We start from the raw sequence: 18,701 nt of genomic DNA, 5'->3' as shown, positions 1-18,701 counted from the left end.
TTCTTATTCCACTTTATTTTTCAATGTGGGGCTTGAACTCACAACCCTGAGGTCAAGACCTGAAATGAGATCAAGAGTTAGATGCTTAACCGACTGAGCCACCAAGGTGCCCTGTTCTGTTCCAGTTTAAATGGAGTATGCACCTGCCACCTTGTCTCTCCCCCCAAATGTAAATAAAAACCCTAGACGCATGGAGCAGCCATTTGAGAACCCTGACTAGTATGGTAGAAGACAGATTTAAGAAGAAAACCAGAATTTGAAGTAAGAAGACTCTGGTATTTTCAGACATTCTTATGGTAAGGACAGTTGTGGTAAGCAGGCCTGTAAACATTTGAGAGTGGGGAACCCTTATCTGTGTTCAGAGACACTACTTCCCTGCCACTTAGATCTGGAGGTAAGTAGCCTGTGGGAGCTGGAATGTGTCAGGTTCACCACCTGAAAAAGAAACCCACCAGAGTTTTGTATGTGAGCCAAGACTCAGCTCTGATCTGGACCTAGAGTCTCATAATATTCAAAATTTCCAGGATATAATGCAGAATTGCACAAAATATGAAAGCCAGAAAAATTCCTAGGAAAAGGACAATAGACACTATCCCGAGATAACATAGATGTTGGAATTATAGAGTAGGTATTAAAACAGTATTTCAAAAAGCATGACCATTCTTGAATGGAAACTTCAGAAGTCTCAGGAGAAAAATAGATAATGTTAAAAGAAAAGGGGCGGGGAACCAAGTGGGTATTTTAGAACCGAAAAATAACCAAATTTACAAAAAATACTGGAAGAACTCAGTACCAGAATACAGATGACAGAGAAAAGAGTGAACCTGTAGAATCACACATATTATCCAAACTGAACGAGAAAGAGAAAAAAATACACATATTGCTGATTGAGGGGAGGATAACAAACTTAAATACCCATTTATGATAAAAACTCCAAAACTAGAAATAAAGGAGAAATCAACCTAGTAAAGGTCATCTACCAAAACCCCACAACTAACAACATGCTTAGTGGTAATCAACTGAATGATGTTAAGATCAGGAACAAGTCCACGTGTCCACTCTACACACTCCTATTCAACTTTGTACTGGAAATCCTTGCCAGTGCAATCAGGCAAGAAAAAGGAATGAAAGGTATTTGGTTTAGAAAGGAAGAAATAAAATGGTCTTCATTCAGATGTTGAAATTGTCCACTTAGAAAACCCCAGGAAATCAACAAAGATGCTCTTAGAACACTAAGCGTTAAACTAGGAATTCAACAAGGTCACAAGAAACTAGGTTAGCATACAAAAATTAATGTCCCTACCTATGTAGTAGGGATGAACAATTAGAAAAAATTTCAACAAGCTACTCCATTTGCAATAACTCCAGAAGGAAAAAAGAGAAGATTTGGCACACGTGTGGCATCTCTATGTTGAAAACTATGAAATGTTGGTGAGGAACATCAAAGAAGGCCTAAACACGTGGAGACACATGCCATGTTTACAGATCAGAAGATGTCATATAGTTGTTAATTCTCATCAGCTTAATCCATAGATTTAAAACAATTCCAGTAAAAATTTCAATAGGAATTTCTGTAGATAGAGCCAAGCTTATTCTAAAATTTATGTGGAAAGACAACGGAAGCAGAGCTGCCAAAGCAATATTGAAAAAGCAGAATAAAGTCAAAGGACTCGAAATAATTGACTTCAATTCTTATTCCACCCAGATGAGCTGACAGCACATTTTCATTCATAACATTGAGATACCCTAAACCAATGAAAACTGTCTCATCTGTCTATGTTTCTAGTGAGCGACAGTCATTATTCTACCAAGAAGTTCCCATGTTTGGTCCCTGGCAGTTACTTACTTAAGGCCAGAAGGTGTCTCATCTGTATTGCTCTGTCCTCCTGTGTCCTCTGGTGAACCCTAGTTCTGTGATTCCGTATCCCAATTCTTGCTCTTCCCTCTTTTAGGAAGGATATAGAGGACTGTGGCAGAATAAGCAAGAATAAGCATTTTCGGAATGAATGCAGGGCGAAAACAACTCTTTCCCCTGTAATTAGCAGCTAGGAAGTCCTGCTGTCAATGATGACAAGATTTGTGTGATGCACACCAAATGGGGCTGCTGGCGGCTGCTTCTCTTTTGTCTTGTTGGGAGACTAGCTTGCGGAGAGATTCGTGTGCTTCATATGTTTGTGGTGACCCTGTTTGCTTTGCTAGCTTCGTACTGCTCTCTGTTGCTCCAGCCAATTCCTTAGTTCTTTCTTTCTTCAACCACAGAATCACATTTCCTGCACTGAATGGACAGAAATTTTAAAGCCTTTCTTTATATGTTAAATACAACATATTCAACAGAAGTCCCTGGTGTTGAAGGAGCTTAAACTGGAAATAGGTCCTGAAAACTGAGACTGGGATAGAAGTTGAACTACCTCTGAAGGTCAGGGGGAACCATATTCATCTTGGAAAGAGCTGCTCCTTCTGGAAAGGAAGTTGGTTCCTTAGGGTCAGCACCACGTTGCCCCTACAGGACAAAGGCAAGCTGCCCCAAGCTACAACCAGTGGAGAGGTGAAAGCAAGCATGACAAAACCCAGGCAAGAATCTGCTTTCAGAGGAAAAGAAAGGCAGCATCACCTGTACGTGCCTGGGTCTGGGATCTCAGCACTGCAGAAAGTATAGCGGGACAAGCTGTCCCAAGCATGGCAGCTGTGTCTTCATCCTGAGCTCTACTCCTGTGAAATGTCCTCTTGCTCTGGAACAAGTATGGCTCTTCAACCAAGGGTTCAAAACAGTATGGTGAGATATAAGGAACTACATTTACATCATCACAAGAATTGATGAATGTTGAAAGGGTTGAAATTGGTTGTTTCTGAAATTGTCATGAGACATATATTTCAATAATGACTTAAAAGTTATGCGTTAATTAGAGACCTATAGGATGTCTCTATAGTCTGCAAGTTTGGAGGGGTAGCTAGTAAACATTTTAGGCTTTGTGGACCAAGAGGCAAGTTCAGGGATGTTATGTAGGTACTTATATAACATGAAAGAAATTTCCGTACATTTTTAACAATGAAAATTAAAATATAACAATTGAGTAATTTTTTTTTGTAGTACAGGCCTACTACTGAGATTAGAAATCTTTTCTGGGCATGGGAGTATAACTATTTTGCTTAAAGTTAGTGTTTCCTATGATTAAAATGGACCCACCAACATAATTCAATGGAAACAAATCGTCTTTCAAAAAATGATGCTGGGACACCTAGATGCAAAAGAATAAAGTTGGGCCCCTACCCCACCATATAAAAAAATAAACTCAAAGTGGATTAAAGACAGGAGGCAAAGCTAAAATGATAAGGTTCTTAGAATGAAATTTAGGCATAAATCTTTGTGACCTTGGATTAGACAATGATTTCATAGATATGACACCAAAACAACAAACAAGAAAAGAAAAAAAAGATCTATAAATTGGACATCATAAAAATTAAAAACTGTTGTGGACAGAAGGCCACCATTCAGAAAGTAAAAATACGATTCACAGAATGGGAGAGAAATCTTGTAAATCATATACTTGATAAAGAATCACTAACAACTCAGTAATAAAAAGACAAACCAAAGTGGGCAAAGGATCTGAACAGATATTTCTTCCAAGAAGATAAACAGATGGCAAAAGAAACACATGAAAAGATACTCATCCTCATTAATCATCAAGGAAATGTAAATCAAAGCCACAGGCAGACATCACTTCACACCCATCAGGATGGCTTGGATAAAAAGGGTTGACAAGGACATAGAAAAATTGGAACCCTCATGCACTACTAGTGGGATTACAAAATAGCTCAGCCTCTTTGGAAAATAATCTGTCATTTCCTAAAAAGGTTAAGTATAGGGTTCCTCTATGACTCAGCACTGCCATTCCCAAGTATATACCCGGGAGAAATAAAAACATCCATCTATATAATAACTCGTACATGAATGCTCATAGCAGCTTTATGCACAATAGTCAAAAACTGGAAACAAACCAATGGTCATCACCTGACAAATAGCTAAATACATGTGGTAGCGTCAAACAATGGAATATAATCTGGCAATGAAACAAAATGAAGCACTGAGAAACACATGGACCAATCTCAAAAGCATTGTGTTAAGTAAGGAAGCCAGGCGCAAAGGACCACACATCTCATGTAGTTCTGTTTATATGTAATGTTCAGAATCTGGCTTGGAGAGTTGGGGGAAGGGGAACTCCTGGCCATAGTGTTTCTTCTTGGGTGATGAAGATGTTCTAAAATGGACTGTGCTAATGGCTGTGCAACCCTGTAAATATAAAAAAAGCATCTGGTTGGACACTTTAAATGGGTGAAGTGCATGGTGTGTGAATTGTCTCAATGAAGTCATAAAAAAAAATCTACTGCCATTGGTTACCTCTTAATAATAATACCGATCTGCTGATCTGAAATGTTATTTTGAATATTTCATCTTTGAAAATGTACTTTCAGGGGTGCCTCAGTGGCTCAGAGGGTTAAAGCCTCTGCCTTTGGCTCGGGTCATGATCCCAGGGTCCTGGGATCGAGCTCTGCATCGGGCTCTCTGCTCAGCTGGGAGCCTTCTCCCCCCGCCCCTTGTCTGCCTGTCTGCCTACTTGTGATCTCTGTCTGTCAAACAAATAAAAAAAATCTTTTAGAAAATGTACTTTCACATGGATAAGGTATTGTTAAATTCTGATATTAGTCTGTAAGCGTATGAGTGGAATTGAGTATATTTACTGCTTGTAAGTCATTTATAGAATTTCTTCAGATTATTCTGGGGCACCTGGGTGGTTCTGTTGGTTTAGGATCCAACTCCTGATTTGGGCTCAGTTCATGACCTCAGGGTCATGAGATCAAACCCCATGTCAGGCTCTGCACCGGGCGTGGGCATGGAGCCTTTTCAAGATCCTCTCTCTTTCCCTCTGCCCCGCCCCCCTTAATCACTTGCTCTCTCTCTCTCTCAAAACAAAAACAAAAACCAAAACTTCATGATATTGTTCTTTTGATATTTTCCCATTAGTGTATCATTACATTTCAGATTAATCATTTCCAATGAAAGGATAGGTGGATGCTCCTTTATTATACTGTTAAATGGATTTTGGAACATGAAAATTTCCTTTGCCCTTACATTGAGATCCAAAAAATCCTGCTAGAACTGAAGTTTATGCTCAGAATCTCTGTCTGTAGAAAATATTTATGGGAATGGAGATGGCACTTTTTGTTTTGAATTTTACTAGCGCAGCATGTATATAAAGCATCTTGACATTACTTGTGATTCAAATATTGTTATTGAAATGACTTTACAGAAGAATAAATTTTGCATAGAAGGTCTGATTTGCCTTGAATTTTCAGCTGAATTTGTTAAGAAGTATTTATTAAGTTTGCAGCAAAAGCTAATTTCTAAAGCCACCCCATGTTTATGAACAGTGGTTAAATCCTGTTCTTGCTCAGGAAAATTCCATTCTCAGACTTGACTTTGAAAAATGGCAATAAAACTTTTACTACCGATAAGTCATTGAGCTGCTGCATAGCAGAGCAAGTCAGGATATTCAGCTTCTATTTCTGAAAGATAAAAATACATGAGACTGACAATAGTTAAGTCCACAAGGGCAAGTAAAGGCCACTGTTGACACTACTTGCTCAATACAACAGGACAGACTCCGACATTTCCTGCATGAATAAGCAGTTTTAAGACACCTTACATTTTCACAAGCTTTGTAAATTTGTTCAACTAAGACTTTTTCTGTGCTTCACATGTCTTATACACTTCACATGCTCAAGTCTGTTGGTGCACTTCTTAGTGACTCCACTTTGGGTTATCCTGAACGAGTGTTTTTTTCAATGTCTTTAAGAACATTCTTGCCTGTAGTTGTTCCACACAGACTATTACAGAGGCTAATTCTTCCATCATTTTAAACCCAGCATTGGTTCATCAAATAAACACCAACCAAGCAGAATCGTTAACATCTGCTGACTCATCAAAAGCCAAAGGAAATCACTTAAAATCATCGACCTTATTCTTTAATTGATGACTGATACTGCTCACAGTGTCCTCAACCCTCTGAACAGCTCTTCCACTAGAACACATAAGGAAGTTTATCTTCTCTGGACATATTTCTCTGGCTGCTGTGACCAAACATTTAATTAACTTACCATCAGTAAATGGGTTTCCTTGCTTAGGTAACAAATGATCCACTCAGAAGCTCACTGTGGCTTACAGCCCCATTTTCCTAATTTTTGTTTTTGTGAAGAAATGACGCTGTGATGAGATACTTCAGTTTGTATCTTCAAATATTCCCTCCATTATTTCCCTGAGAGCAGGAATGTTGGATCTTCTCTCTTTTTTTCTTGTTAGCTTGGCTACAAGTTTATCAATTTTATTGATATTTTTCAAAGAACCAGCTTTTGGTTTTGCTAATTTTCTTTGATTTCCTGCTTTCAATTGTATTGATTTCTGTTCCACTTTTTATTATTTTTCTTGCACAATCTAAGCTCATATTACTCTCTTTCTCTAGTTTCCTTAGGTAAAACTTTAGATTGTTGATTTAGATCTTTCTTTTTTCCTAATACATGCTATAATTTCCCCTGTGATCACTTCTTTTACTGCATCTCATAGATTTTGATAAGTTGTAATTTTATTTTCCCTTAGTTAAAAATGCTTTCATTTTTTTCATGACACTTTTTCCTTGACAGATGCATTATTTAGAAGTGCATTTTGGGGGGCACCACTGAGAGTGATTATCACTATAACTAGGTCTGGCCACATGTCGGTAACAATCTGCTATTCGTTGCACACATTCTTTATTTCTTATTTTCCCTTTTTCTGCCTTCTCTTATTTTAATTGAGCATTTTATATGATTCCATTTTCTCTCGTCTCTTAGCATATCAGGTATACTTTGTTTAAAACCATTCTAGTGGTTTCCCTAGAGTTTGCAGTATCCATTTATAACTAATGTATGTCCACTTGCAAATAATACTCTGCGGCTTCACACACAGTGCAGGAAACTTAAACCAGAGTATCCTCCATCTTGCTTTCCCATCCCTTACGACTTTGCTGCCCCTTATATCACTTATATCCATATGCTATAAACTCTCACCCCACTGCTGCTTTATTACTTGGGACACACTGTTATCTATCAGATCAAATAAGAATGGGAAAAACACAAGACTTTATTTTACCTTCATTCTCTGCTATTCTTTTTGTTGTGAAGATCTGAATTTCTGACCTTTTTCATTTTCTTTCTTTCTGAAGAACTTCTTTCAACATTTTGTGTGAGACATGTCTACTGGTGACAAATTCCCGCAATGTTTGTCTGCAAAAGTCTGTATTTCTCCTTCACTTTTAAAGGATACTTTTACCGAATACAGCGTTCTAGATTGGTGGGGTTTTTCTTTTCTTTCAGCACTTTAAATATTTCACTCCACTCCTTGTTTTCATGGTTTGTTGTGAGAAGTCAGATGTAAATTTTATTTTTCCTCTATAAGCAAGGGATTTCTCCCTCACTGTAGCTGGTCAAGATTTTACTCTCTTCTGTTGTTTTTTTTCAGTTCAAAGAAGATATACCCGGGTGTTAGATTTTGGGGTATTGTTCCTATTGTTGTTCTCTGAACTTTCTTGATCTGTGATTTGGTGTCTGTCATTTGATTTTGAAAAATTGAGAATAATGAAGAGAAAATTGAGAAGCCATTAGTGCTTCAAATATTTTTTTTCCATCTTTTCCTTTCCTCTTCTGGTATTCCCATTATGCATATATTATATCTTTGTCTTAGATCTTCTTGGTCTTAGATCTTTTGTTCCATTGATGTGTATGTGTGTGTATTTTTTTAAAAAAGTTTATTGCTTAAATCCCTAAGAACAGAATTTTTAGGTCATGTGGAACGTGAATGCTTAACTTTAGAGGAGGCTGTCAAACTGGTGGTTCCATTTTGATTGTCAGGGACAGAGAATGTGGCTTCCATTCCACTATGCCCTTACAAGCACTGGGTATCATCAGGGGTGGTTTGTCGGTTTTACTTATTTGTTTTCATTTTAATCATATGAACAGGTTAGTAATGTCTCGTGGTGGTTTTAAGGAGCATTTCTCCAATAACTAATAATTTTGATCATCTTTCTTATGCTTATTTGCCATCATCCTTTCATCTTTTCTTAGTGAAGTGTCTATTCAAATATTTGCCCATTTTGGGGGTTTCTTTATTTAAAGCTGAGATTCATGAGTTTTTTTTTTAATAGACTTATTTATTTATTTTTAAAGAAAGAGTGAGCACAAGCAGGAGCAGTATAGGGAGAAGGAGAGAGAATCCCAAGCAGACTCTATGCTAAGTGCGGAGCCCAATGTGGGGGTCAATCTCAAGACCCCCAGATCATGACCTGAGCTGAAACCAAGAGTCAGGCCCCCAACTGACTGCACCACCCAGGTGCCCCAATACTCAAGAGTTTTTATATAGTCCATAAATATCTTACCAAATAAGTGATTTGCAAATATCTTACCACAGTTATGTGGCTTCACTTTTTGTGTTTTCAGCAAAGCAAAACTAATCAACTGTATTCTGTGTGTATATATATACACACACACACCTCTCTAGGGTGGAGGCTTTGCCAATTTCTCCTTCAGGTTATGACAACTTCTAATATACTAACCTGATTAAGTGAACTGTTATAGATTTATATCATTATCCTTCTCTATCCAGTAATTTTTTCCCTGAAAATCAAAGCTAACTATGTACATAGAATTATAGCCCTTTATATTATAAACATTGTGGTTTCAATTGTTTTAGAAACAGGGAAGGAACTGTTATATTAGGGGACTTTGCCAGGAATTTAAAGGCTTTGAGTTCTAATCTTTTCTGCCGCTGAGCTCAAACCTTTGTTAAAAGTGTGTCATGTTATTAGAAATGATACCTCGTCCAATTCCAACAGATAGAAATAGATACCTCTGAATTAAACACTGATAAATGGCATCCCAGAATTGTCAGATTGGATAATTCAGGCCAAACATCCTACTGAATATAACTGAACAGATTGAGGAAGAAAAACAAAACTCTTGAAAGCATCAAATAGCTAAGGGGATATTTAGAAAGCCTTAGCCACCAGCGTGGAGTGGATCAGACTTTGGAGAGGTGAACCATAGCCACTAGGAGACTTGCACAACATTATCCACCACCTCGACCTGTCATCTGCACAACACCCCACTCAGCAACAGTGGAATATGCACCATTGCCCAACATACAAGGCCTTAAAAATATCTTGATACATTTAAAAAGATTGAAATAGTGCAAAGTATGGGATTTTCGGCCACAGTAAAATTAAATTAGATCAACAACAGAAAGAAAAAATTGGAAAGTACCCAAATACTTGGAAAATTAAAAAAACACTTTGAAATAACTCATGAGCCAAAGAAGAACTTATGGATGAAATTAGAAAATATTTGGAGTGAATGAAAATGGAAATACAATGTATCAGCTATTTTATGGAGTGCAGCTAAAATAGCACATGAGGGCAAATATACAGCTGTAAAAGCCTATATTAGAAAACAGGAAGGATCTCAAGTCAATAACCTAAGCTTTCAATTTGAGACATGGGAGGGGGAATCACTGCTTCTGGGTTACTGGATGACCTTGAGCTCTTAGGAGCAAGTTGGTGTTTCTCTGGGGTCTGCATGTCCTCTGTGATGCCCACAGAGGCAGAGCTCTGTTCTTTCTAAACCCAGTGGTCAGACCTGCTCATGTCTCAGCATCTCTCCAGGACTGACCGACCCCAGGATGGTGTGGAGTGCAGCACATTCACCTGTCATACAATCACCATCCTGGATCCAAGGACGTATCTTCCCTCTGGACTGGTGACAAGGTCGTCAGTATTTGCTCTTGAGCCTGCTTCTGAATCCTTGGTCTATGATGGACAGCTCCCCAGATGCAGTCCTCAATCTCTGCAGTCACTGGGGCCTTGGACAAGTGGTGACCATGGGCATGGGGACACATAGAAAATGAAAGAAATGAAGAAGTTATATTGTGCAACCACTAACTAAAAGCTGACATAGCTCACTAACATGAGGGGTGGGGGGAGTTTCGAGACAGAAATGAATGGTGGAAATACATCTCTAAATTCCTAAAGATGAGGGAAAATGTTACCAAGAAGAAATACAATTAAAAATTTGTATGCTCCCATTAATGTGGCCTCAAAATAGTAAAATGGCTTTTTCTTTTTTAAAAAAGGAGGGTAAAAATCAATAAAGAAAAATCTACAATTGGTGAGAGGTATTAAAACAACTTTCTATCACATTAATAGAACAAGAAAACAAAAAAATCAAGATATAAAATATTTGAATAATAAATTTGACACAATGGACATTTATAGAATACTGTATCCAACAACTTCGTTACAAATTCTTCTCAAGTACAGGTGCAATGCTTAGAAAAACCACATCCTAGGCATAAAGCCAACTTCAACAAATTTCAGAGGGTTGAAATCTTCTAGAAAACATTTTCTGACCACAATAAAATAGCTGGAAATCTATAAAAATTCAAAACTAGAGTAACCCCTAATGTTTAGAAATTAAATAGCATGTTTTAAAATAACTCTTAGGTCAGATAAGTCACAATGGAGTTAGAAAATATTTGGAATGGAATGATAATACATGTGTGAAATATCAAAACTTGTGGGGTATAGCTAGTGCTGTGCTTAGAGGGAAATTGGTAGCCATAAAATGCATGGAATTAAAAAGAAAAAGGTTGAAAGTCAGTGATCTAAGTGTTCACTTAAAGAACCTTAGTTGAACCAAGGCAGTGGTCCCTCCCATACACTGAGGCAGGGTATTTGTGTATCTTCTATGTCTATTTGAGGCTAGTCCCTTGGGGGAGCCCTCACAGAGAACATTGTGGAAATCTCATTCTGAAAGGCAAAGACTTGCTGGTCCCTGTCTGTCATCTCCACTTGCCATGAATGGATGTGAAAGCTTCTGTGTAGGAGGGTGGAGAGTATAAGAAAATACCCTTTAGGACGTCTGCATGACTTGGGGTAGGCATAGAAATATTTGGATATAAAATCATGGGAATATGGCTTAGGAGCAACTAAACTCAAGACAGTGAAGAAACAGTGTGGGGTCATGAAGTGCAGGGGGACTGACCACATGGCCTCTTGATGGGAGTATATTGTGTTCCCCTGGGCTAAGGATGTATAGTAGGGCATAAGCCATCAACTAAGACCATGCATGGCTGCTCAGTGCCTGGGAGTCAAGGGCTGACATGGTGTTTGGAGAAGGGAGTGGTGGCCAATGTAATGTGATCATTTTCTCCTCCTAACCCATTAATCAGCATCCTTCAGAAAGCACAGACGGTCTGCCATTCCTTCCATACCTTTGCAAGTTCAGTCAGTTCTGCTCACACAACTGCACCATCCCCCGCCACCCACACACACACACACATTCCTAATACACACACTCACATCCATCCCAAGTTCCTCTCCTTCACTATAAAGGACTAACTGCACTATAACAATGGAGTCAACATAAGTTACAGTGAAAAACAGGATGAGAAATTCTATGCATTCCAAAGCCACCTCCACCCTCAGGACAAATTCATGATTCCTCCCTGTCCCCAGCGCTGTGCACACATGGTCTGTCTGCCTCCTCCGAGGCTGGGGGCATTAGGAGAAATCTCCTTTTTCAACCTTCCTCCCTCCCTCCCCCCTAACACCTGCAAACATCAAAGAGGGCCAGAGAGAATGGGCTTGTCTTTAAAAGTGGAATACTGATGCGGGGGGGGGGGTGCGGTTTACCACATTTAGCAAATAAACACATAGGACTCTCAGTTAAATTTGAATTCCAGGGGCACCTGGGTGGCTCAGTGGGTTAAAGCCTCTGCCTTCGGCTCAGGTCATGATCCCAGGATCCTGGGATCGAGCCCCGCATTGGGCTCTCTGCTCCACGGGAAGCCTGCTTCCTCCTCTCTCTCTGCCTGCCTCTCTGCCTAGTTGTGATTTCTCTCTGTCAAATAAATAAAATATTAAAAAAAAATTTGAATTCCAAAGAAACAATAATTTTTTAGTATAAATGTGTCCCCAGTATTTTTTAAGAGATACAGTGAGAGTGAGTGGTAGAGAGGAGCAGAGGGAGAGGAAGAGAACCTCAAGCAGGCTCCACGTCCAGCATGGAGCCCCACACAGGGCTTGATCCCACAACCTCGAGATCATGACTTGAGTTGAAATCAAAAGTTGGATGCTCAACCAGCTGAGGTGCCCCCAAGTGTGTCCTAATTCTATACTGAAAAGTTATTTGTTGTTTCTCTGAAATTCAAATTTAACTCAGCATCTAGCAATTTTTCTGGGAACACTAATTCTAGGAGAGAAGAGCTCATAATCAGGGGTCATATAGGAGAGAAGTCAGAGTCATGGGATTCTTCATCTCCCACAACTAAAGGTTTACTTGGAAGCTACAGGCTTAGTGGTACCTCCTGGACAAGGGACCCGTCCTTCTGGGCACCCCTGGCCTTTCCCAGGATCCTGACTTGAGCAGCCGTGTCTTGGTGCCCCCTGATGCCACCCATGCCCACCCCTTGGCCTCGTGAAGGCAGCACATCCTTCCATCTGGCCCAGTTCAGGCTGTGGACAGAGGGCAGCGTACTCAACGTAACACACAAACACAGGCATGATGTGCAAAAACATAGACATTTTGACTTTAATAAGTTATAAAATCAAGAAGCCAGTTTTTCTATACAGAAAACAAATGTGTCGATGGCTGTGATCAGTGAGATAAAATGCTGTGATTTGAGTTCAGCACCATGATGATTCCTGTGGCGGCTGCCTGGCATTTGGCGGAACAGAGTCCTCAGGCTTCATCTCATAGGAGTGTTACTGAGCACCATTTATAGACGCCAAACAAACAACCTTAAAATACAAACAGAAGGCATATACGGGAAATTCCATGGGTTTTCCAAAAGGAGCAGATCAGAGAGCCAGGTCCCCAATCCCAGCAGAAGTCTCCCCACAGACACAATTTTCTGAAGCCACAGACAGAGAGCTCTGAGTCTCTAAATGGTGCTCCAGAACCTCAGCTAGAAAACCGCCTTGGCCTTCAGTCTGTAGGGGCCTCCAGACACGGACACCAGCTCTGGAAGTTCAGGACTGTTGCTAAGCTGGCTCTCCCACCAGTTCCGAGCTCAGTGGGGATTAGGAGTCTCTCAGAGTCTGGTAAACCCTGTGTTCCTTAGATAGAGGGACCACAGAGGACTGTCCGGTTCTGGAGAACTGTGTGTGTATATGGTCCCAGGCACTGAGTATGACCTATGGGACAGTGGGCATGCTGGCCTACAGCTCCCAGAGGGAATCTCTTTCCTTCCAGAAGAAGACAGGTAACCCTGGGTGCCAGCTGGGACCTCTCCCTGAAGCCTTCCAGTCCCCAAGGCATGCAGCCCTGCTTCACCAGAATCTGGGAATGGAGAGTTCCCATCCTGAGGCCACCAGGCTGGGTAAACTACGTAATGCTCTCTGGGTAGGGTCAGCCACTCTGAGCTTTCTGCATCCCAAGACAGACCCAAGCAAGAACTGCCCAGTCCTTCAGCCCATGAATAGCACCAGCAGCTATAGCTTCAACCAGTGGGGGAAAGGCGAGGCATCCATTTCCTGATCAGAGAGAGACAGGATTGCAAAAGTGCTGTGGATCACATCTGTTACAGAAGTGATACAATGAGAGATAGCCAAAAAAGGTTTCTCCAGTTTGCTACTTAGGAGCCAGCGAGCTCCCCTGAGACACCAGGACATGAGTGAGTGGGACACGGTGGCAGAGAGGAGGGAGGCCAGTGGGCCAGGCAGGGGTGACAGGCATCTAGTTATCACCCAGTGGGGAGGTTAAACATCATCCCACATAGCGTTCTCACTGTTCCTACACCCTCACTTTGTCCCCTAGATCACACAGACACACACCCACATGCATGCATGGATCAGACAAACATACTGAGCACCTCAGACTCAGTATAAAGTAGCCATCATGGTATTATCCTGTACCTCAGTGCTCCCATCCACAGAATGGGAACTAAACACAAAGAGTTCTCTAAAACCTATGACTGGTGAGAATACAAAGGCTCTGGAACTTTCCTAGACACAGAAAATTTAAGAATTACGTGTGAGGCCAGGCCCAGCTACGCCGCTGAAGTGCCCCTGGGTCTTATAATTTGGGGAAGTTGAGGCTACATGTTCACAAAATAGCCACGCAGTGAAGGGTGAAAATAGACCACCATCTTCCTGTCCACCCCCTCTCCTTTCCCATTTCTCTCTCATTCACTTCTTGCTCACAAAACACCATTCTGCCGAAAACAGAAGTTGTAAAAGTTTGGGAATGGCCAAAGATAAAGCAGGTTCTCCCCACCTCCCACCCTGTGCTTCTCATCAGAGGTCAGATTTCCACAGGTCCCTGCTGGGACTTCCAAGGCACAGAAGGGGTCTCTACAGGGCTAGACGGGGCAAGGCCACCCCCACAAGCAAAGCTGGTCTTCAGAAGCCAACCTGAGTCCCTAGAGCCCCACCTCAGAACCCCGAGCATAGCACCCCCTCCCCCCGACTGGGAGAGTCTTGGGCCTTGCACGTGGGCCAGGGTTCGTGGAGACAAGAGAGGCCTGGGAGTGCCTGGAGTGCACCGCGTTGTCTTCTCCTCGTGGAGGAAACGTGGCCTACTGTTTAGATCTATCAAGTCCCAAAACCTTCCCGGGAAGGTGCGGACAGCTTCACAGCTCAGTGTGGGCTGAGTCGAACACCGGGCAAGAGCACCAAATGGGCCTGTTGGCTTTTCTGAAGTCCTTTCTCCGAGCGGCTGTATCCGGCCAGGCCCAGAGACCCGAGGCTGGCAGTCTGGGGGCTCTAGACACTAACAGACCTTCCAGATCCCCCTGACATATTCTGAGTTGAAGTTTAAGGATTGAGGATTTCGCAGGCAAAGCTAGACTACTACTGAAAGCACATGAACTGGCATTGGGGGCCGGCTACCCCAGAGGCAGCGAGGACTGGAGCCCACAAGCAGGTCTAGCAGGGTACACCTCTCAGGTCGGTCGCAGTCCCCAGTGGGCCACCATGCTCCTCCCCACCTCCTGCCTGGCCCTTGGACTCACTGGCATTCAAGTTCACGGCCTCCTCCCATTGTGCTCATCTTAATGATGGTTTGATTAGCAGATAAACCACGGTTCCTCCTAGGAGTACCCGTGGGGCTCGTGCCTCCGACTGGGGATGTGTAGGAAATGTCCCGCAGCTCCAGAAGTATTGGTCACCGCCAAGGAAAGAAGATGCCCTATCACTGCTCAGGAACTCGGGGACACGTGTCTCCTCTTCTGACTTAGCCTCTTGCCCCCACCCCCACTGATGGCGATCGTAGAACTGCTATATTCCTCTCCCTCCCACACCTAGTCCCAGCGCGGGACTTAGAACATGCCGGAGCTGGGGAACAAACACACGTGCGAAGCTGGCTGCCACATGCTTACGACCGTAGGCATAGATGTTTATGTCATTCTCCTTCTCTGTTTTCTCGAAACCCTTTTGGAATCAGAAATTTTTCCTTCAACTCCACGATTTGCCATCCCATGGAATATATCTATAAGCAAGGGGGAAAAATGCTATGGATGCTATCTTTCCATTTTATTAGAACTTCCCGAGCATCTCTTTCTTCCTCATCTCATCAATGAGCTCTTGGATTCTCTGGTTTCTGGTCTTCTCGTACGGGCTCGGTCGTCGTGGGATCAGGTTGGGCGGCTGGGCCTCCTCGTCCAGGCCACCGATTTTGTAGGGCACGTCGACAGCGTTGGTGTCTGGGTGGTCCTCGGTGCTGTTGGTGCTGGAGGCATTGAGGGGTGCCTGTGGGGGAGTGCCTGGCACAGGGTGCACCTCCATGATGAGGGTAGGCACCGGGAGGGTGGGCACGAGCTCTTCAATGTCGTTGAGCTTCCTGGGCGGCGGCTCGGCCCCGTTGTCCACCTCGGTGAGGTTGTCGTGCAGGTTACAAGACTGGCAGCACAGCTTTTGGTAGCCTGGAATGGAGCAGTAGCGAGACAAGACTTCCATCCTACAGAACATGGACTTGTCACCTTGGCAGCGGCCCTCTGAAAGAGAAAAGTGGCACAAATAACCAAAGGACAGGGTAAGCGGGGGGACCTGGTTCCCCCCCAGGAAGCAGGAAGAGGTGTGTTGAAGAGCCCAGAGACGGCACAGCGGCAAAGCGAGCTCACGCAGAAAGTCTGTGTGGTTCTGACGTCGGAGCAGCGCCGGAGCACGGTGCAGCCACACAAGCTGTGAGCGATGCTCCCTACCTCCAGGCAGACCCCCGGGGTTTTCTGTCTCTCTCAAAGTCTGAGACATGAGGTGTGTCTGTTCTTAGGGAGTGTTTCCAACTTGTCTCAAAGAATGGGACTTTGTCCGATTCCTATTTGATATCCCAGTGGTAACCCCCATGAAATCCCGTGACGCAGTTTGGCCCTATAATAACCTATAAGGAGTAACGATAACAAAACAACCTGAGGGAACTGATTTCAAAAACCTGATAGAACACATCCCAGAGCTTTGGTGGTGGCCTCACCACGTCCCCCACAGTATCTTCCCATCCTCACCCAAAATTCTCTGGGCTCGTTTCCCCTTGCCTCGACCCCCCGCACAGACTCGCCACACTGAACTCCTGGCCAGCCCCCCACAAACTGCTCCCCAACCTGGTGCCCTCCGGCAGGCTCCTCTCCCTCCCCTCTCCTTCTGGTCCAAGAGGCTGGCCCCCTGCCATCTAGCCTGCATGGCTTCCCAGAGAGGCCGGTGTCTGGCCACACAGCTGCCTTCCTCCGGACCCAGCTCGAGCTCTGTTTGCGGCTGTATCAAAGCAACCCCTTGAACTCCATGGGGTTGGGGGGGTGCCAACCTCCTGCACAGTTGATCATATCTAACTTTTGACTCCGCCCAAACTTAACTACCAATAGTCTACTTGGCCAGGAAGCCTTACCAATCGCATAAACAGTCGGTTAACGCAGATTTTGTATGGTATATGTCTTATCCCCCATATTCTTATAATAAAGTGAGCTAGAGAAGAGAAAATGCTATTAAGAAGATCGTAAGGGAGTACCGTAATGTATTTATCGAAAGAATCCCACACGTATATGGGCCGGTGTAGTTCAGACCTGTGTGATTCAAGGTCAACTACAGTCTCGGCCACCCAACCCCCATCTTGTTTTGTTCTTACTCTCCTTCACTGTCTTCTTCCTGAGTTTGCTACCCTCCTCCCTGCCCCACACCCCCCAACCCCTTCCCTCACACAACACAAAAACAGACGACTTACAAGAATTCACTTGACAGGAGAGAATAAGTCACGAGCTAGCAAACAGGGGATGTCGGGTCCCTGGTAAGTTCCCGATAGCCAGCATCACTGGGCATCCCCTGCCTACTGTGTCTCCGCTCGGCCACCTTCTGCTGTCCCAGCAAGCACCTCAAGCCTTTCCCTCCCTCTCCCTCTGCGACCTCCACTCCTCCTGAAGGGAAGGAAGGATTAAGGTGGGAAGGAAGTGGCAGCCAGGGGTGGAAGCAACCTTTGATGCAGTTATGCAGTGCGCCAATGTGCAGACTCGCCTGCAGCTCTGTTCACCCACAGAAACTTCCCGCAGCAACAGACAAGCAGGTCTCCTCCCATTCAGGAGGTTCTGATGGTGCCCACTGCCTGCCCACTGCTTCAGGCTGCAATCTGCCTTCCCAGGCTGGTGGCCCCCTTGGGTAGACACTGACCCCAACCCCTGGAGCTTCAGCCTCTCGCAGACAGCTGCCTACTAGACAGACTCCTGAGCCCTGTGGCCCACAATGTGCCTGAGACTCCACTTGTCTGGTGTAAGCCCGGGGTCTCTGTTGGACCACTTGTCTCAGAGAATGGGCTCTCCAGCACACAAGCCAAATCCCAGGCACCCCCCAACCCTGTTCATTCACCCCTAAGTCCATCAGTGTCTCCTGCTAGATGCTCTTGGTATGTGTGTGTTTCTATCTCTTGCCCTCCGTGGGGTCAGGCTTCTTTGCTTCTTGTCTGCACCATGCTAAGAGCCTCCTTTCTGCCTGCCTTTCTCGATTCTTTCTCTTTCTTGTACACTCTCCTGCTCCAGTCAGAATGCTGGTTTTCAACTGAAGATAGGACCATGTCACTGTCTTGACTGAAGTCCCTGTGTTGTATGTCATTTTCGGGGTGAGGACCATCCCCTTCAACTCCCTAGGTTGACTCAGGCCTTAGAACCCCTACCTTATACTGTGCTCCTTCCAACCTCAGGGCCTTTGCTCATACCATGCCCACTCCCTCTGTCTTTCTTTAGTTGCTCTCATCTCCTTCTCTAGGCTCAGCTGAACCCTGTCTTCAGACAAGCATTGCATACCCTCCTATGGGAGGCCCTCCCATTCCCAGCACTCTGTCCCAGTTGGCAAGTTCACACTTAATTGCCAGATAAGATTGCCTGACCTACAAACCAGGTGGAATGATCCTGTTTGAAGCTTGGGGGTGCTCAGAGCCCCAGTTGCTCCCTTCCCCAGTTCCTGGCCCTTCTCCCCTTCATGGAAGCCACCAGGTGAGCTGTGTGAAAACCACTGAGGCCTAGGTCTCAGCAAGACAAGCATGGAGCCTGGGCAGGCAGCGCTGCAGGGAATGGGACCACCCCTGCTGCAACCGCGGCCTCCATCCCCTGTGCCTTCTCCTTCAGACAAACACCACGACTGTTGGTAAAC

General features: G+C 43.8%; 1 protein-coding gene across 1 annotated transcript in view; it reads right to left on the bottom strand.

Moving 5' to 3' along the window:
* Positions 1-12,655: 12,655 nt before the first annotated feature.
* Positions 12,656-18,701, bottom strand: part of ADAMTS2 (ADAM metallopeptidase with thrombospondin type 1 motif 2) — a 229,895-nt gene continuing 223,849 nt past the window's right edge. The window contains exon 22 of the mRNA XM_046000432.1: positions 12,656-16,072. Coding sequence (XP_045856388.1) covers positions 15,615-16,072 — 458 coding nt within the window. The 3' untranslated portion in view covers positions 12,656-15,614. The remainder of the gene's footprint in view (positions 16,073-18,701) is intronic.

The sequence above is a fragment of the Meles meles genome, chromosome 3, assembly GCF_922984935.1.
Source record: "Meles meles chromosome 3, mMelMel3.1 paternal haplotype, whole genome shotgun sequence".
NCBI classification, from domain to species: Eukaryota; Metazoa; Chordata; class Mammalia; order Carnivora; family Mustelidae; genus Meles; species Meles meles.
The sequence above is the reverse complement of the archived record's forward strand: the minus strand, read 5'-3'. Positions and strand labels throughout refer to the sequence as shown.